General features: G+C 40.0%; 1 protein-coding gene across 1 annotated transcript in view; it reads left to right on the top strand.

Annotated features, from left to right (window-relative positions):
• The first annotated feature begins 6,235 nt into the window (after nt 1–6,235).
• plpp4 (phospholipid phosphatase 4) overlaps nt 6,236–21,802 on the top strand; it is a 58,819-nt gene continuing 43,252 nt past the window's right edge. Inside the window, exon 1 of the mRNA XM_005927113.2 lies at nt 6,236–6,798. Within this exon, the coding sequence (XP_005927175.1) occupies nt 6,710–6,798 (89 nt within the window). The 5' untranslated portion in view covers nt 6,236–6,709. The remainder of the gene's footprint in view (nt 6,799–21,802) is intronic.

Below are 21,802 nucleotides of genomic sequence, written 5' to 3' on the forward strand. Positions count from 1 at the left end.
ATCAGTTGTCCGAGTCTGCTTATAGGGTCCATTCTTTGTAAAATTAGATGAACAACAACATACAACATACGACATACAACGCGGTGTCATTATTTATTTACCAAAAAATAAAATGCAGAAGCAGTGTGTGACAAACTAAGGACTAAGGATCCTTACTGCTTTCATAGGAATGGAGAGAGAAAATAGCAGCCAGGTACTGATAATCCAATCGACTTAATTAACCCTCATCCTCCCAAAATATTTGACATTCATAAACCAAACTTGGTGCCTGGGAACCCCAAGAATAATTTACTTGTAATGATAACAAATAATAAAAACAAAATGTATTTTAATTCATGCCATGTAACGAAAAAACAATACAGTTTTTTAAATGATCATTTTTGCAATGGTACAATTAATTTGAATACTTTATAAAACAAAAATCGATACTTTTCTTTAATAAAACATTCAGCTTTATCTCAAGTACATTATGCATTATTACTGAAAAGCTTTTTTTTTAAACAATCCTTTGAGTCTGGTATCACTTATAGTTTTCATCAGTTTCAAGTAAACATTATTCGTGTTGTTTTTATGCTGAATTCAGTCATTTAGGTCATTTAGTTCTAATATCTTGGATCTGCTCTGGAGTCTCCTCCCAGAACATTCCCAGAACCGTTCACTTCACCCCCATCTCAAACTGTTTGTTGCTTAAATTTGAGACCCATGGGAAACATGAAGTGAACAAGCAGCTGAGTTTATTCAATTATCGGAGAAATCGAGTGCTTTTGACAGGGGTCCCCATGGACCACAAAACATTTGTATCTTTTAAAAGCACTAATAGCACTCATAAAACAATTGGAATGAATGAATATACCTCTGGCGTCAGCATGGGCACAAGTCATGTCAGCAAATGTGGTCACCTCTAAAGAAAGTTATGACAGTCTGCTAATTTGGAGCATTTAGGTGTGAGTTAACACCAACGTGAAAAGGAGCTGTCATCACAGTTGTTGTTGCCCATTGGTCTGGGAAGGATTGTCAAGCCATTTCCAAACAAGTTGAAGTCCATCATTCTACACTGAGAAATATTACTGACAAGACAGCTGCCAGTCTTCCTAGGAGTAGACGTCTCAGATCAATGCCCATAGTAACTGTAAAAAAAACCCTCCAGATCTACATCTCAGACTGAAGTGGATGCTAAATATTAATGTTCATTATATTAGAATGAGATGAAGACTGAATAAGTACATCTTATTTGAAAGAGCTGTCAGGAGAAAGCCTCTCCTCTCTAAAAAGAACATGGCAGCACAGCTCAGGCTTGCAAACTTGAACAAACCACAAGGCTTCTGGAACAATGTTCTTTTGACAGACCAAAGTATGTTATGTTGGGCAAAGCGCACAGCAAATGAAAACCAAACATAGCAAGTCAACACAAACACCTCATATTAAGACCTGTTAAGGACTCGGTTTTTACCCTGATATGCAAAACCTTAGAGCCTGCAGAGGCAGCTCTTTCTTTTTACCGTGACGGTATACAGGGAGTGCAGAATTATTAGGCAAGTTGTATTTTTGAGGAATAATTTTATTATCGAACAACAACCATGTTCTCAATGAACTCAAAAAACCCATTAATATCAAAGCTGAATGTTTTTGGAAGTAGTTTTTAGTTTGTTTTTACTTTTAGCTCATTTAGGGGGATATCTGTGTGTGCAGGTGACTATTACTGTGCATAATTATTAGGCAACTTAACAAAAAACAAATATATACCCATTTCAATTATTTATTTTTACCAGTGAAACCAATATAACATCTCCACATTCACAAATATACATTTCTGACATTCAAAAACAAAACAAAAACAAATCAGCGACCAATATAGCCACCTTTCTTTGCAAGGACACTCAAAAGCCTGCCATCCATGGATTCTGTCAGTGTTTTGATCTGTTCACCATCAACATTGCGTGCAGCAGCAACCACAGCCTCCCAGACACTGTTCAGAGAGGTGTACTGTTTTCCCTCCTTGTAAATCTCACATTTGATGATGGACCACAGGTTCTCAATGGGGTTCAGATCAGGTGAACAAGGAGGCCATGTCATTAGTTTTTCTTCTTTTATACCCTTTCTTGCCAGCCACGCTGTGGAGTACTTGGACGCGTGTGATGGAGCATTGTCCTGCATGAAAATCATGTTTTTCTTGAAGGATGCAGACTTCTTCCTGTACCACTGCTTGAAGAAGGTGTCTTCCAGAAACTGGCAGTAGGACTGGGAGTTGAGCTTGACTCCATCCTCAACCCGAAAAGGCCCCACAAGCTCATCTTTGATGATACCAGCCCAAACCAGTACTCCACCTCCACCTTGCTGGCGTCTGAGTCGGACTGGAGCTCTCTGCCCTTTACCAATCCAGCCACGGGCCCATCCATCTGGCCCATCAAGACTCACTCTCATTTCATCAGTCCATGAAACCTTAGAAAAACCAGTCTTGAGATATTTCTTGGCCCAGTCTTGACGTTTCAGCTTGTGTGTCTTGTTCAGTGGTGGTCGTCTTTCAGCCTTTCTTACCTTGGCCATGTCTCTGAGTATTGCACACCTTGTGCTTTTGGGCACTCCAGTGATGTTGCAGCTCTGAAATATGGCCAAACTGGTGGCAAGTGGCATCTTGGCAGCTGCACGCTTGACTTTTCTCAGTTCATGGGCAGTTATTTTGCGCCTTGGTTTTTCCACACGCTTCTTGCGACCCTGTTGACTATTTTGAATGAAACGTTTGATTGTTCGATGATCACGCTTCAGAAGCTTTGCAATTTTGAGATTGCTGCATCCCTCTGCAAGATATCTCACTATTTTTGACTTTTCTGAGCCTGTCAAGTCCTTCTTTTAACCCATTTTGCCAAAGGAAAGGACGTTGCCTAATAATTCTGCACTCCCTGTAAAGCAATAGTCAGAAACTGTGCTTTTGGCTTAAATAAGCTGTTAATGTCTTCACATGATGTAAAGTTGGACTTAACCTTTACAGATATTTTTATTTGTAGTATTTTATTTTATTCTTCTGCTTTTTTGTCTGTTTGCACATTCATGTTTTACTGTATGTGAAAAGTTCAGTTTTAGCTTAATTTTGATTGGTTAAATTATTATTATTGTTATTATTATTACTGGTCATGAAGAAACGCAGTTCCACTGGATAGTCTTTTGAATCCTACGTAATATTTACCTAAGGTATTCCACTTACGGTAAGTAATTAAAATGGAGCCTAGTATGAAAACGATAATAACATTTCCTCTCCTTGGTGTAGTTTTCTGTCATCTTTATTCAGACAAGTTCAGTGGTTAAGTTTGATTAATTTAATGGAGGGATTCACATCTGTGATCCCTTAATACTGTAAAAACAAGTGTCTACGATTAAGTCTATGTTGCAGAGAAGTTCGTCTCAGAAGAAATTTGCCCTCACTGAATGTTTTCGTCCTCAGTAGTTGCTGGAACCTGGTGAGGTAAACAGGATTGCATTTAACATGCAACAACAAAGATATTCTTTCCCCCCTTATTTTGTAAATTGTACTTTAGTGATCATTTCAGGACCAGCTTGGGATCTGGTTGTGAAGCAAAACAAAAAGGGCAAAGTGGGACATCCCTTGTGTTCAGTTCAATCCACTGCAAAAAAGAGTTATATTAACAGATATACTGTACATACAAATCTATAAGTTCAATAAGTAGAGACTGGCAGAATTTAACATGATTTGCTGAGATATTGATTTGTTGATGAGTTTCTGATGACCCATCACGGCAGAACAGAATCCCAGTGGTGAAAGGATTTAGGACTGGACAGGCTGGAATCTAGCCACTGATGGTGGTGAAGATGAAGCTTGTGACTATGGTGAGGTGGAGATGGGGACAGGTGGGTTGCATGAAGGACAGTCTGAAAGTGAGAATGACAGAGAGCACAGATTTAAACCACACAGAGTGGAGTCTGACTGGCTCAAAGAATCCAGGCAAGAAGATGATTGGACTAGAGTAATGACGTCAGTAATGAGACTGACAGCGTGGGAAAGTGGTAGTGATGTAATGAACAAACTAGTGGCAGAACAAAGAGGAAAGCAGGCAGATGAGTGATTACAGATCTTCCTCATTGAACTTACACATATGCTTCATTTGCTGAAATTCATAGCTGTTATAAGCAGAGAATGAACATGTATGGAAGTCTTGAACTCGAAAACCTTTGCTTCTCTTGCTCAGAGTATTCCATTTTCTAGTTTTCATTATCTGAAACAATCATTCTTCTATTGTGGAATGCTACTTTGTAATTGATAGAGGATGCTAACCAAGCCGTGAAATATGCGTCTTCACTTTGGGGAGTAGCTGAATTGTCTTTCACAGTTGGCTGTTCTGCTCAACAACTCATTCAGATTTCGGGGAACTAATAATAGAACTCCAAGAATAAAACATAAAACTGGATGTTTTTCCTCACAGAGTCTTCAGCTTTACTTTCCTTGAAAAGACATGCTTTCAAATGCACATCTTATTTAGCCCTGTAGTACACAATGCTGGAAAAACAGCATCAGACTTCAGACGTCCATATTTAGATCAGAATGTGTAAATGCTGCCCACGTAATAAAATGACTCTGTGTGCAAATGAACCAGACTTTTTTTTTTAAAACAATAAAAGTGTAATGAGAAGTGAGGTTCAATAAAGTGAAGAACTCGGGGAATTGATTCAACCAATCTCTGTGTGGCGTGATGAGTCACTCTGTCTCAGAGAATATGCACCCATACCCATGGAAGCGATTAGGAGCACTTTGTAATGATGCCTTCAACTTTGATTTATTGAAGTACAACCTGTTTTGGAGTGCGCTATATGTCTAACCTTGAAGGGTAACCAGAACCTCAGGGAATGTGACTCACAGTCTACATTCCAGAAAAGTGGAAGGGGGAAAACTTGGAGATGGGTCACAGAAACACATAAATGAAAGTGTGAATTGTGTTTAAAGAAAATGAAAAACCAAAGTTGAAACAAAAAGGAAAGCGGTGTATTTTTTCTCACAACTCGAATGTTTGCTTTTTGGCAACAAAAGACCACCATGGCATCAACCAGACAGAACAAACTTCTTTTTTTCTCTATCCAATAATTACGTTTTTATGTCACCCTGTGTTGATGCTTGGAAAGTCTGTAAAGCCTGTCTGGCCCGAGTGAATCAGCTAAATCACAAGTCCTGTGATGCTGCGAGATAAAAACAATGTTGATAGCTTGTAATAAACATGCCAGGTTCTCTAAAAGCTGAAAACTCTGATGGCTGGCAGAAAGCTTTGAAGTTGGAGCTCACCTACCAACCTACCACCATCTCGCTTCTCCTCTTGTTTTGTTCTTATTAGGGAACTGGCAAAGACTCCAGGCACATCACCTAGAATTCAAATGTATGAAAAAAAGGGAATACATCAAAACCTCTGCTGTGCGTCTGCGTGTATAAGAGCGTGCACCCATAACCTACATTTATTTATCTTAGCTACACATAGCTAAAGGGATGCCTTGTTAACCAAGCAAGATGCAGACTTTCTATTTCGTCCCAGGTTGCAGAGCTTGTGACCCAGAAAGAAATCTGTGGTCTGGGGCTTTCTCTTCAGTGGTCTCTCCCTCACGGCCTAACATGCATTCAAATGCACACAGCGGCACGTTTCAGACTGGCAGGTAATGCAGGAAGGCCAGCTTTAGAGGGCATAAAATATTCATGTGTGTCTATAAAGTGCTGGCAAGGTTTCCTGGCTCACAGGTATTGCTGCTGTCTGTGCTTCTTCATCACTGCCTGACTGCTTAGACCCTGAGGTGCTAGATTTGTCATAGGGTATGATTGGACAGTATGTGGAAGGCCCAACAGAGAGAAAGTCCCTCCACCCCTCCCAAAGTGGTCTTCTTTTGTTCCAGGATTGCAATATCATGTGTCAGTAATATCAGGTAAGCCTGATACCGGTGTTGATGGATTAGTTCTACTAGAGTTGTAAAGGGTCTGGTCATGAACACCTGCCCAGACTGTGCCAGTGGAGAGCCGCCCTGCTTTGTGTCGCATTTACAGCCAGTGGGTCATTGTAGTCTGTGAAGAGATGTTGGTTCAAGGTCTCTTTAGTGCAGAGCAGACAAGAAGAAACATGGAGGAGTGTTGGACATGAGCACTCGAGCCTTTCTTTTCCTCCCATGAGTGTCTGGGTGGTGTTCCAGAAACTTCTAGTCATCTGAATCTCCAAAGTCAAACACAGAGGATGAGAGAGAGGGAGAGGAAGAGAGAGAGAGAGAGAAGAGAGAGCGAGACCCACACCACACAAGCTCGCTGACGCTCTGAGTATCTCCCTTTTACTTTGCAGCCTCCCATCACTTCCCTCTCTGTGCTGACCCACACCTGTACCTTCTCCCAAATCGGCTGATATCTTCTGGCCCCGAACTCCAATCTTAAATTAAGAAACTGATGGAGTGGAAGAAGGAGAGTTTCACTCGATAGAAGAGCAGCTGTCAGCAACAGAGTTGCTTTAAAGAAAATCGCCCGAGGGGGACAGAAACAGACGGGGACGAGCGGAGACAGGCGAAGGAGCGAAAAAGAGAGGAAGACTGCTTCAGGTGACCGAGTTGAAATGGAGGTGCACGGCATGCGCGATTAGGGAGCGCTGGGCTTTTGTTAAGGTGGATTACAAAAGTGAAAAAGCCTCCAGAACTGACCGGGACCGCCTTTTTTCTGCTTGAGTTGACGGATTGTCTCCGAATCATGAACGTGTCGCCTCCAGACCGCAGGAAAAACATGCGAGAATTGGCTCTGGAGATTGGCATCAGAGTTCTGCTTTTCGGAGTTTTCGTGTAAGTAAAGGCTCCAGCAGCTGAGTTATCTGAGAAACACTGAAAACATTCAAATTAATAATAAAAATAATAATAATGAAAAACTGCCTGGCAACTACGCGCGTCTTGGCGATGACATTCATTTTCGTCACTGATGTTATGCATATGCCTTTCCATTATTTCGACACAGAAGTGTTGTGTTCAGGTTTATGTGCCGCGGTGTGGTGCTGAACGAACAGGTCCCCGTGCTTGTGTGTGTGTGTGGCGGGAGCTGCGGTTCAGCAGCGTGGACAGACCGCTGTCAAACCAGCAGCAGACCGACGCTGTGGTTAACAGGTTGCAAAAAACAAAAACAAAAAAAACCAACTTAAATCTCCACCAGAATAGACTTTCTGTTATGAGCGCGCTCTGTACTGACTCTTATGAAAGAACTAGTATCTAGTTTCTTTGGATCACAGCCGGTTAGAGAGCTGCAGCGACAGCTCATCTGACCGTTTCACTAGACACGACACAGTAATCTAACTAAGCACACAATGATGAAATGATACTTTGCCCCCCTTTTTTTCTGTGAAGCTTCTTCCTCGCAAGCAAAAACTAACATAAATAGATTATAATTGTTTGTCTATCTTGGAGCTTTTAAGCTCCAGGTGCATCATGATTTTATCATTTACCATTTTGCTTATTTTTATGCTCGATATCATCCCAGTTGAGCTACAAGTCCCGATATCTACAATGCATCCCCTTGCTGCATCTTTTCCATTTATGGGAAAATAAAAGAAGAAGGAAAAAAAGAAGAAGACGCTCCTCTGATTTTGGAGTGTGTAGACACAGTGCGTGCATTCCGTGTGTGTCATTAATATCTATCTCTTGCCTAAGTGGTCCAACTCTGTGTGTGTTCTCACAGCAGACGGATTATCCGGCCAACAAGAGCCTGATGGTGTGTCCTGATTGTGTTTGACATGGATAAACTCAGATAGAGAGATAAAAAAAATGCATAAAGTATCTTGGATATGCCCTTTGTATATTTGAATGTGATACTAGGCTCTAGGATTTGCTTCTGTGAATCTGTGCCACATTGAAAGAAAAATGCAGTTTCACACAATATAATCTTCATCATCATCACGAGGCAAGTGTTGTATTGTAGCACAGAAGCCCCAGCCACAAAGCACTTGATCACCTTAATGAAGTGAGTTTTACTCCCCATATTCCCTCTACACTGCACAGAGCTTTAATCTGCTTCTGATGACACTCAGTCTCCCCCATCAGTACACTTGATCTACCCCTAATAGGATATTAAGAGCAGGATGGTTACCAAGCATCACGTTCTTCTATGAGACAGTGCACACACACAGACATGCACTGCATGTTGTTCAGCTTTGGGAAGGTTGTTACTTCCCTGCTGGGCTACATTTGATACCGATACCTTGGATTAAATAGGATTAACTAGTGACAAAGCTGGTGAACCAAGAAGCCATAGAAGCCAGATTCCTTTGTTTGCTGTTCATTTTGATTTGATGGATACAGAGTGCCAAATTTTAAGAGCAAGTTTCAATCGTGTATTCAGAGAAGGGAGAATTTGATCTTCTGCGTTTCTTTGGGGCTCGAAGTTATTGTTGTATCGAACAAGTTTTATTTCAGCAGACCAGATAGAGTCGCCCTCTGGCCTCGAAGGGCAGCGGATCCTGTTCGTATCTAACCTCGAAGACTGTGGTGAAGGCAGGATAATTGGGGTCAACTAGTTTCTGTTGTTTTCTCCGCTGAAGGTGTAGAGGACAGGTTTTGGCTGTCGCTATCCGTGCCTGCTGTGCGGTGTAGGCTTGGTGTAGGTGTAATGCACTGTATTTTTATCTTGGGAAGAAAACGACAGTCTCATCTGTGCATGTTTGCCAGGGCGATTTACCAGTCGTCTTAAATTTAGTTTCACAACTTGGTGTTTTCTTCCTCTGCAGCTCACTCTTGAATTTGACAAACTGGAAGGAAAATGAAGAAAAGATTTTTGCTCATTTTGCTGTTCATATTCTTTCATAATTGTGAACATGTACCGAGGGGAAATGAATGAATTCATCCTGAAGTAGGTCTAACGAGCAGATATGAATGCATCAGAGGTGTCTTTCCCATATGCAAGTTTGGTAATTCGGTTTGTCTTTGATTCTGATTAAATAATGCTGACTGTGGCAAGGAAGTTATTCTCTCTGCTTGACTGCCCACCCACACAAACAGTGGACTTTAATCCTAAGAGGCTTGAAATCTCTGCATTATTCACATCCAAATTTTTCCAAAGACAGCCTGCCTTTAAGGGAACGTTACTTTCTATTTGCCCTTGCTTGCCAAGCTGCTGTCTGTTCCAAGCCTCGGGAGATGCAGTGACCTTAGTGAGAGGCTGAAAGTGTGACTTTGGGTTGGCCCTGTGCTATGAAACCACTAATGCCATGCAGTCATCATAGGTTAGCACCCCAGGAGTCACGCATGTCTTATTCTAAAGGGATATGATCTCTGACATTAGGCAAAGTATAAAACAAGAGAAACACAAATAAACACAAAGATAAAGTCCTTTTTTAAAAAAAATCTCTAGTTAAATGCTCAGCAAAGAAGGAGAGGATAATGAGATTGGTCTTATTTCCCTTTCCTTGTAATCCAGAGCGCAACAAGCAAGAGCTTAGACAAATACCAAGGACTCATTTCTTCCTTGAGTGGTTGTGTGACAGAGCTCGTGTCCTCAATCAAGCAATACAAGCTTGAATTTTGTCAGTGTGTTTGTCCCGAAGCTCATAGTCGGACAATTGAATAAGCACGTCCCATAAATACCCGAACACTGCTTGCAAGCAGAACAGGCGACAAAAGCAAGAAAGACAGAGACAAAAAGAAAGAGACAGAAGAGGAAGATAAGATGGAGGACACACAGTTAGGGAGATCTAGATTGTTGAGAGATTTTCAAGATTAAGACCTGAGGCTCAGAAAATAGATAGGCACCATAACAACCGTGAGAACCCGTATCAAAGCAATCTAAAAGCCTCTTGATTGCCCAGAGAAGATGGCTGCTATTTTACAGGCTGTCATACACAGCAAAACAGAGTAGATCTGTTTGTGCCAGAAGCAACAATTTGGAACCAGGCAGAAATTACTTATTTATTGAAGAAAATTATGGTGATAAAAAAGGATTATTCTTAATTGCATGCATTGGTAATGAGGCATACTAATGTGTGATCTGAAGCTGGCATCAGCCATTAGATCATTTTTTGATATGCAGTGTCATGAAAAACTATTTGCCCCCTTCCTGATTTATTTTTTAGTATTTTTCATTTGTATTTTTTGCATATCTGTCACACGTACATGTTTGAGAGCAAAAGGTTTTTAATATTCGACAAAGATAATCCGGGGAAATACAAAATGCACTTTTTAAATATTTCTTAAATGAAAGAAACTGTCTACACCCCCCTATTCATATGTGGAAAAAGTAACCGCCACCTCATGTTAAATCATGAAATAACTGCGTAACCACAATTTTTGGAAAGCTGAGTCACTCACAGGCCTGATTACTGCCAGGCACGTTGAATCAAGAAGTCCTTAAACAGAATCTGTCTGATGTATGCTAAAAGATACCAAAACGCAACCATGATCTAAGAAACTCTGGAGTAGATGAGAAACAAAAACGTTGACAACAGTCACTCTGGAAAGGGTCACAAAGCCAGTATTTAAGGCTCTGGGACTCTAACCATGGTGTGAGCCATTATCCACACATGCAGAAAACTTGGAGCAGCAGTGAATCTTCCCAGGAGTGGCAAGCCTACCAAAATTACTCAACAACTCATCCAGGAGGTCACAAAAGAACCCAGAACAGCATTTAAAGAACTGCAGGCCTAACTTGCCTCAGTCAAGGTCAGAGGTCTTGTTTTACATTTGCCAAAAAAACTCCTTGATGATCACCAAGACTTTTGGGAAAATGCTCTCTGTACTGACGAGACAAAAGTTGAACTTTCTGGAAGGTTTTTGTAATATAGCATTTGATGGTCTGATGATCTGGGCAATTTTGCTGCTTCAGGACCTGGAAGACTTACCATAGTTCTAAAAATTTGCTCTCTATCAGAAAATCCTGAAGAAGAATATCTGACCATCAATTCATCCCCTGAAGCTCAAGCACACTTGGTTTATTAAACAGATTTAAATCTGAGATCCTTAAACAGGCCCCTTGTGTTCAAAAAACCTCCAATATAACAGAACTAAAACACCTCTGCAAAGAAAGTGGGCCAAAGTGACGTGAAAATTAGTCATAGCCTGTTATCACAACCGGCTGATAGATTTAGGAGGCAGTTTCTTTTTCACACAGGGCCAGAGAGGTTTGGATTACTTGTTTCCCTTAACAAATAAAATCATAATTTAAAAACTGCATTTTGTATTTACTCGGGTTACCTTTGTCTAATATTAACATGAGTTTGATGCTCTGAAACATGAAAGTGTGACAAATATGCATAAAACTAAGAACTCAGGAAGGGGGTAAAATGCATTTTCACAGCACTGTAGTTGCTGTCAAATGAGGTTAGATGCAAGTGTATTGAAATAACACAATTCATCCCTCAAAACAGTGACTGCACATCATTCCCCATCTCAGAGGAAAGTTTAGGCAGTAGCGAGATACAGCCCAGAGCGTTAGCCAGTCTCAGAGATGATGGGGAGGAGCAGAGTCTTGAAAGAAACTTGGACTTTTTGAGAATAAACAGATTGTTTAGTCAACACGTCTGTTGGATTAAAGGTACTTTCAGCTGCTCAATATTTTCCTGAGGGTGGATCTGCATGTTTGATTTGGCAGAGATTTTTCACCACTTTACACCAGATGCCCTTCCTGACGCTATCCTCCCGTTTATCTGGGCCTGTGATCCCCTGAGGCTGGGTTTATTTCTCCTGCCGGTTATAAACTAGGGATCTTTCACGTGTAGAAGTGAACGTGTTATTGGATTAATGGTTAAAAAGAGAGACAGAAAAAAAGAGCGATGCAGAGTTTAAACTAAGCTGTAATCCAGATATAATTAGTCCTGGTTGATTACCATGACTGCAGTTTAATGATACAACAATAATTCCTTAAACATCAAACACAAGTGGAAATACAGGTGACTCTGTTTTTAGTGCAATTAGCTCACTTTGGTTTTATAAAGATGTCTGATCTGATCTGGATCTGATGTCACGCAGCACATAGTACAAAGAGCCGTTGTGCACAGCGAATCACAGCGCCGATGGTGACCCTGTAGAGGAGGATTCAGCCAGTCACCTACAGCTCTTCATCTAACCACTCCTCTAACTGTGCCTGCGCCGTCTCGTTCCATTTAAAATTTAATGGACCGCTAAAAAAAAAGAAAAAAAAGATTGTTGATAAGCAGTCATAGTCAGCACTTACTTCAGTGCAAAACACATTGCAGTTTTTAAATCTTTCATAATTAATCCCTCATGTTTTGCCAGTCCAACGCTTTTAATGTGAGGCAGCATATTCTCTTTACATTAGCAGTAGCTTAATACTCTTACTTGGCAGTCTCCTGGTCCTCGTTTGAAGAGAAATAACAATAGATGGCGAGGCTGTTATCAGTGGTGTGGAGAATTTTTTTTTGTTTTTAATTACATGCATGCATAGTTTTCTTGTGCAAGAATACCCTCTGTGCTTGGAAAATCTAAATTCTGCACGGGTCTTTTCGTTGCATCCAACAAACATTACATTACATCAAGAGTGATTATAGAATGTAAATGAAAAGGAGCTGAAAAAAAAAGCTATAATCAAAATGGGGGTCTGAGATCATGAAAGCATTAATGTAATAAAAGATTAGAACTTTAAAGTGGTATGGACACTAAAATATTCTTGGCCTTTCTCCCGAACTCCACTCACAGAAACGGTAGAAATAGTGTAATTATTTTAATATAAGATGTCAGTAAAGAGATTTTTACCCAGAGGGCCACAGGTGTGAGTGCCAAAGCCATAATATAAAGTGCTGAATTTTAATCCTTGTAATCAGAAAGAGCCGACCCCCAAAATAGACACAGTAAGTCTGCAGCTTTGCAGCCTTCAGCTCTTCGTTTTATTCATCTGTCTATATGGTTTAGTCCAAACGCTTTTTCCCCACGGGCAAAATTTCTAAGTAAACAAGATCACTCCTGCACAGTACACAGTGGGTAATGGCAAAGAGAGGGGGTAAATTCTGCAGTCCATTAAGTCCAGTGTGGAGCATTTAGACTCAGATACAGTGTTCAGAATTTGGATGACTGAACTAGAAATACAGACGAGCAAGAATTGGGGTAGCAAACGTTGACTGGTGAGAAAGAGGACTCCAGAGGGATGCTGCTGTTGTACTATCTGCCTGTATACATATTTATTATGTTCGGCTGTGGACAAACATGACTTCTCAACACTGACACATCGCCGTCTTCAGTCATTTGCCATTTGTGTAAATCTCATAATACCCGTCTTCATAATTATAATATATTCTCCTCGCCTTAATTTTTCCTGCTACCACATTTGAAGCACTGAGTCACGGGTCATCCAATCTGTGACCCTCATTATCTTTGAGATGAAGAAAGAATTGAGATTGCATGTTTGACTACTGACTGTAGCAAGGCACTGAAATACTTCCTGACTCGATAACACAAACAGACCGAGTCAGCAAGCGGTGACTGAAACAGTGTGACCTCAGTAGTGTTCCCTTTGTACATCTTTGTCTGAAGAGCCCAGGGAGAGCACCCAATGTTGTGCTTGATTGTATAAGCTATATTCGACACAGTAACTTAATCCCTAAATGTGTAGGTTTAATAAAGTGGCAGTTTATTCAACAGTTTCGAATTAAACCAAAAAACTATATGAGTGAAAATACAAAAGAGACAACATCAGACTATGTGAGGTAATTTTAAAAAGAAATCACATTTTGGATGCGATTGTGATTAGTGACCATGGTGAATTGGGAATCTGAGTGGTGTGAGAAGATTTGAGAAAAGATTAGCAGAAGGAAAGCTCTATTAGCAAACGAGGCAGATGCTGCAGCAAAAATATCCATGAATCCAGCGAGAGCAGAGGCAGCTGACTCTCACACCAAGACCAGGGAATCCCTGACAGCTCAGTCTGTCACCGCTCTAAGCTACTCTGGCATTTCATTCTCCACAATCGTTTGATCAGCTCATTATGTCTCGCTGTCCCTGCTGTCATTTTTCCAAACCCGTATCTTTATCCCTCCATGGGTAGCAGATTGCTCAGTTACTCTCTGTGTGTCCTTTACACCAGTCTGCCTTAAAGGGGTACTGCAAGTCGCTTTGTGAAGATTGCCTTGTGGGTCAACTTACCTGTTAGATGAAATTTACTGTAAGAAAAAAAAGTCAAACAGTACTATGCAACAGTCTTGAGCTGCCCTTCATGTCTTTATTTTCTGGTAGGAAAATTAATCAGAACACATGCAAACATACACAGAGATACAGTATAAAAGGAAAAAACTGGGTTTGTACAGATCTTATGAGCTTGAAGATGAATATTTAGTTTGACCACATATGAACTCTCTTAGGTGGCCTTGTTTCTCTGTCAAGCTGATTCAACACTACTTCAGTAAAGTTGAGGTCCGGGCTCTGGGGAGACCAAATCCATGACTGATAGTGTTCATGATGGTTTTTCAATTCAGTTCAATTCAATTTTATTTATTATGCGCCAAATCACAACAACAGTTGCCTCAGCTCGCTTTATATTGTAAGGTAGACCCTACAATAATACATACAAATAAAAACCCAACAATCATATGACCCCCTATGAGCAAACACTTTGGTGACAGTGGGAAGGAAAAACTCCCTTTTAACAGGAAGAAACCTGAACCAGGCTCAGGGAGGGGCGGCCATCTGTGGCAACCGGTTGGGGAGAGAGAAGGTTTGTTTGGAATCACTGTAGTGCCGCAAAATGAAGATGTTCTGAATCTGATGCTTTTCAGATGGTACTGCACGGTGGATCAAAATCTGATGCTACTTCTTGTGTTCATAATTCCATCAAGATCCACTGGCACCATGACCATGACACAGCCTCCAGTGTTTTACTGGATTCATCACTCCATAAGACCTGTTTTAACTGATTAACATTCCAGTTCTTCTGTAATTAGAAATACTTTAGCATTTTCTCCCCTAAACCAATGGCTAAAATTGGTTCTTTGCTAAGTTGTCTGTTTTGTGCTTCATCCCTTGAGTTAGGTGCCTTTTTTATGCTCGTAACAGTGATTCATAGGTCAGTGTTAAAAGAGGATTAACAAACAATAAAATATTGCCTGGACTTCAGGTACAAGGACTGAAAATGAATAAAAGAAACAATATTTTATGAATGTCAAACTCTCATCTTTGACACGTTTCATGGATTCAGCTAAATAAACTGGAAAAATTATGTGATGTGACAGTGGGTTTTATTGGACGAGGCAGCTAACACATTCATGTTCACTTGGATGCATAGGTCAGTGTTAAGTGGCCAAAAAACCAACAAAGAACCCATCAAAACAAAACAAAGAAAGAGAAAAAAACTATTGCCTGAAAATAGTCAAGTACACGGAATTAAAATGAGCAAAATACCCGCCAAAGTCCAAAGAAAACCTTTTGAAAACCTTCAGAAAGCCTGGAGAACTATTGCTCTTTCAGTGCACTTTAAAGAATTACAAACAAATATGGCTTCTTGGAAAGAAAACATTAAGAAATGAGGGGTGGCTCAAGACTTTTGCACATTACTGTAGGAGAAGCAGAAAAACCCTTAATCTAGTTAACAATAAATCACATTACAGATTTTTGAGTTATTTTTTGTCGTGAATTTACGACATCTGAAAACAGTTCCAACTTTTACATCCACTCTGAGTTCAATGTTGTTGTCATGCGCCTTAATAATTTATCATATAGCACAGAGTTGCACTTTTCCTCCCAAATCTAATTCCCAGCCTTCCCACTGCTCGTATTACAAAGTGAAAATAATAAACTTAACCAGTTTCCATCATTGTACTGGGGGGGTCTTAAAAGTCAAAGAAGAATCTTGTAAAAACTACAGTAACAGCAGGGATTGTGCTTTACATGTGGCGTTTTCAGCTGGAAAAACAAAACAAATACTGGAATGTAACCACTGTTCAGAATTATGAGCTTTTATATTTTCTTATGCTTAGGGAAAAGCTCTTACTGCAACATGGTATTGTGTTCTGGTATTGCAATTTCACCATTGTAAAATATGGATGTCAATCTCAGTTCTAGCCATAAACAAATCTTAATGTTAAAACTGTTCCTTTTGTAAAATAAAGCGGCTCAGCGATCAGGTTGAAGCTCAGAGGATGCAAATGATGGAGCTGTAATGATGTTATGAAGATAAACTGCATCACATTATTTGTTCATTTTGTGCTTCCATTCTGTTCATCTGAACATGTTCTCTAAAACTTTAAAGTTTCCCCATTATTTTAGAAGTATTTGAACCATGACTGGTGCTCGGTAGATGTAGGCTGTGATGAGGGGCAGTGCTGTGGCGCTCTGAGGTGTGGAAGTGTGGAAGTGACAGCTTCTGTCAGAGTGGAGAGGAAGGTCCCCTGCACTGAGTTACACTTCCTCCTATCACGACGTTTCTATTCTTATACATCCCCCTGTCACTTCATCGTTTTATTGCCCCTTTCTTAGGTGATTTTTTTTCAGCCTCCTCTGTATTACTGTCATTTTCAGCATCATACTCTTATCTATATACAAAGACAGATGAGGGGCTGAGAAGATGAAAGAGCCTCCCGCCAACACACACACTAGCACATTTGGCAGTCTCCTGGCCCAAATCTTAAAATGTATAACAAGCATGCTCCTCTCCTTCTGGAGAAGCCTTCATCACGTCTCTGTGTGTGTGTGTGTGTGTGTGTCCCTCAAGCCCCAAGCTTTTGCTGTCAGACCACTTTTTCCTTGATGAGTATTCTGTGATTTCCTTTAGAGAATACTGCAGAGTAACTGCTTTTTGCCACAGTAAGGTGAATTTGTGGACAACGTGTGTGTTATAGTTGAAGGGAAGAAACTTACATGTATATTTTGAAATCTGTCATAACTTTAAAGTAGAATGATAAACTCTACCATTCACCCATTTTCTTCCACGTATGCAATTTAGGATCGCGGGCAGGCTGAACACAACCATTTCCATGACATTCACACCTATGGTTTAAGATTTAGAATCACTAGTTAACCCAGCCCCACTAATTTAGGTTCTTTTGATTGTGGTAAGTACCTGGAGTGATCCCACGCAGACATGGGGAGAACATGCAAACTCCACACAGAAAGGCCAGATCATGGATTTGAACCGAGAGCCTTTTTGCTAAGTGTTAAAGAAAAAGAAAGCCAAGTAATAATGAATGAATAAGTAATGAATAACACTGCGTTCCAGCTCACTAGATCAGAAATACAAATAAACAAAGTCTTTTCTTTTAATCTTTTCATTCTTTCTTTATTCTTCAACACTGTGGTGAACACAAAAGAAAAACAAATATTTGTATAATAAGGTTTAATGGTGGCACAAACTGTAGCATTACAATCTAATGAACTGGATTATGCAATAATATTCTGCACACTTGAGATACATAAAGCTACTTTTCCAGTTGAGTTTCTGTTTTCAGACAGTCCCTCTTATTATTATATCGCAGAATTACAGGATACCCACAGATACTGGTTTATAATTCTGTTGTAAAGGTGATAGGACTAATCGATAATGACTGGATCGAGACAGCTACGCTAAAAATCACATGCAGTTTATCATCCAGCTGTCAACAGACTCAAGCTCAGTCTAACTTAACCTTTTAATGTGTAAATGCTGCACACCAAGGTGCTTCAGTTCAATTAATTATGCTGATTAGACCTTGTCACAAGACTTTGAGGTTAAAGACAGCTTGATTGAATTGTCCTTGACTCTAATTAGTGAGACTGAATGTGTATGAAGTTCTGACCTCTGTGTTTCCAGTATATTCAGTAGCTAAATTAAGGTGGCATTTTCATATACATACAGTAGTTCAACCATCATGAAGTGTAGGAACTGAATATTGTTGCCAAACCTAAGAACTTAGCCTTTTTAACTCTTCTGATATTCTGTTTGTCAAAACAGGACCTACAATTACAGGTACTAGTAATCAAAGATGTTTTAATGATTAATGCCAGTGAACCAGGATGCAGAAAGCCAGGGTTCTTTAACCCTAACACACCTACATGTATCTGTAATACACATCAATGCAACCTAAGATCAAAATAATTTAATATAATTATTTAGAATGAAAGTACATCTGAAATGACATCCAAACAAAAGACAGCAGTTAAAGGCCAGAGTAAGCCCACCAGTGGCTCCAATTATTTTGGCTGATTAGAGTGTAGAGTGCTTCTCCAGACTTGGTGTGTGTGTGCAGTCATGCTTGATCAGCATCTCTCTCACTCCCTGTTTGCTTCGCTGTCTTTAATATCCTTATTAATGCACAATATGAAATGTCCTGTGGGTTTGGGTTTTTTTTGCCATTTGAAGTGTTTATATTTTGGGGTTTAGCTTCCTTTTGTTTAGTATTTCTGGTAATTCAGGTAAGTAATTTAGTAATTTTATTTAGAATTTATTAGTGCTGTCAGGGTTAATGCATTAACGTGTTAAAACGTGTTAATCCGCATTAGCGTGTTAACGCAGATCAATCCGTGTAAGGGGTTAGTCGGTGTTAACGCGTCATCGCGACTGATGTGATGAACATTTAACCCATCTGGAGCGCAGACTGACTCAAAATCCCTGAAATGTCTCTGTCAACGCATTTCGGGCAGTTTGTCCAAAGTTTGTCCATTCTGTGCTCCAGATGGGTTGAGTGTGTTAAAATATTTAATCGTGTTAAACATTATGACAGCGTTAACGTGTGTAACCCCTTACCCTTACACGGATTGATCTGCGTTAGCCTGCTAATGCGGATTAGCCCGTTTTAACGCATTAACGCTGACAGCACTAGAATGTATGTTTTTAGGTTTTTGTGTTCTTGTGGTTTATTAATATTTGATTCCTTGTTTTTACTTTTTTCTTGCCTCCTCTTTGTGATGTGATTCTCCATTCAGTTACAGTTTCAGCTGTGTCTTGTTCCCACTTCTCTTGATTATATTGCTCAAGGTGTGTCATGGGCTTTGTTTCAATCCTGGATGGTTGGATAGGATTCATATTGATTTCCACTCAATTGTTGTAAGCAAGGAAATCCAACCCTTACTTTCACATTTTTGTTTAAAAATAGCATCGTCAATGGCCAGTATAAAAGGCATTTCGGTCAATAACACTGTGTTCGCCCTAGCTTCTCCTTATCAGAGTTTCATTGACTAGAGCAGTGGTTCTTAACCTTGTTGGAGGTACCGAACCTCACCACTTTCATATGCGCAGTCACTGAACCCCTCTTTAGTGAAAAATAAAATAGGATTTTTTTCAAATTCAAGACATAGATATGTTTTTACTGGTGCACAAAATGAGCCGTGCATGTCACGGTGGAGACTCTGCCGAACCCCTGAGACCGACTCGCCGAACCCCAAGGGTTCGATCGAACCCAGGTTAAGAACCACTGGACTAGAGGAAAGAAAACCTTTCACTAGGATTAATGATTAACTCCTGAATGCGAGTAGGAACCCACAGCTATTGTTTGGAAATTTAAAAAAAAATGAAGTGACTCCATTTTCTTGTACGTGGCCATTGATTCTAAATAAAAGATGGATGGAGCTATTTCAACAGCTCCTGATTTGAAGCCTCAAGCTTAGCATCTCGTTGTTTTGAAAGTGGACATGATGACAGATGGATGGTCTGACTACAGCTGGGCTCCTCAAGCTCATACAACAGGAATTTGAATTTGCCCCTCCCAAGCATGTCATCCTTCTTGACACTAATCGGGACCCATCCATCCATCCCATCCATTCGCTTCCGCTTATCCTTTTCAGGGTCGCGGGGGGCGCTGGAGCCTATCCCAGCTGTCATAGGGCGAAAGGCGGGGTACACCCTGGACAGGTCGCCAGTCTGTCGCAGGGCCAACACACAGGGACAGACAACCATTCACACTCACATTCACTCGCATATTCACACCTAGTGACAATTTGGATTAATCAATTAACCTATCCCCACAAGCTGCATGTCTTTGGACGATGGGAGGAAGCCGGGACCTAATCGGGACCATAATTACAAAATCATGTTGTATTCACTAAGTCCTGGGACAAATGTTTATTAAATTAACAAATAAATAATCGATAGATTTTTATATTGTCAGACTTCTTTTTGCAACAAGTGGAGTCACAATCCTGCTCGCCACTAGAACGAAAGCATTTTTCTTCATTGGTTTCACTTTTCAGATCTGCACATGATATATTATTCAGGGTCTCCACAATAACAATCTTCAAGAAAATGAAAAACAAAGTCATTTTTCTGAAGTGGAAAGAAAATCACATTGAAGATAAGATTCACAACAGAAAACAACAACAAAAATACCCACGAAATACTATTAAACAAGCAAAGTAAAAGTATTACAGTGTGATAACACTGAATATATAGCCTTCACAGATAGGAGATGTATCATTATTATCCTTCAGATCCATAAAAATGCAGCATCCCTCTGTGTGTGTGTGTATCCATGTTTGTACAAGCAGTGGGCCTCATCTCCCGATGCTTTCACACTGAGTGGTATTTGCAAGGGTTTTGTACACTCACTCTTCCTTTGAATGAGCAAAAAAGCTGCACTCTCCTTCATGTTGCTGTCAACTTTAACATTTACTACAATAACCAATAAGCATGACAACAGGGATAAATGTCAGCTGTGTGTTCCAATCCCACATCTGTGTCCAATCTGTGTGAGCGATTTCTGTCGAATTCTTTCCACCTCCCTCCCTTTTCCCTTGTCTTTTTCTCTAATGCTCCAAGCATGGTTACCTTTATGCTTAACTTAATAAGCTCTGCACACACACACACACACACACACACACACACACACACACACACACACACACACACACACACACACACACACACACACACCTAACAAATTGTCTGAACTAAGCACAAAACTTATTAACTTCTGAGGTGATTGCCAATGGCAGCTATTCAGCCTGCTAAATTCATGATGTGTCTGTATAGGTTTTTTCTCATACACATAACTATCAGATTCAAAGTGAAACCTTTTATATTAAAACATTTCAAGGTTGGCTGATAAATACACTCACATAATTCCTATGTACATTCATTCAGTGGCTGTGGTTTAACCAAAGGTCACAGGATAATTATATAGAACTGTAGTGAGAGTTGCTTGGATAAAAATCTATTAGATGTACATTAGATATGAATTTTATTAGATTAGATTCTTTTTCTTTTTAGGGCCAAATTTAGGGCTAGGGTTTTTTTCCATTAATGTAACAAAGTTACAAAGACTCCCTGGCAGCCATCGGTCTTTTTCCTCTTCTTTGGGTTGTTCCCTTTAGTGGTTGCCACAGTGGATCATCTGCCTCCATCTAACCCCGTCCTCTTTTGTCACACCAACCCTTTACAGGTCCTTCTTCACTACATCCACGCACAATGTACATTTCAATTCCTTTAATTTTAAATATGTTTATATTGTCTATCCTGTAAAATAGTCAGATGTCTATTCATATTAATGTACAGAATTCACCTGCTTGCTGCTACTACTGCACATTCACCCAATTATATACTATATATATATATATAATATATATATATATTAATATATATATATATATATATATATATTCCAATATATATATATATATATATATATATATATATATATGTTCTTCCTCTACCCCCCCCCCAATTTTTGCACATGTCGAGGAGCGTGTCAGGCTACATTTCACTGTGTGTTATACTTGTATAACTATGCATGTGACAAATAAAGAACCTTGAGACCTTGAACCTTGAACTAGATTAGCATACATTTTTCACAATATCCCACTAGGTCGCGAATGTGGGTGAGTGTGAATGGTTGTCTGTCCCTATGTGTTAGCCCTGCGACAGACTGGCGACCTGTCCAGGGTGTACCCCGCCTTTCGCCCC

This window comes from Haplochromis burtoni, unplaced genomic scaffold (genome assembly GCF_018398535.1).
Source record: "Haplochromis burtoni strain Fernald_Lab_line unplaced genomic scaffold, NCSU_Asbu1 Contig_96, whole genome shotgun sequence".
NCBI lineage: Eukaryota > Metazoa > Chordata > Actinopteri > Cichliformes > Cichlidae > Haplochromis > Haplochromis burtoni.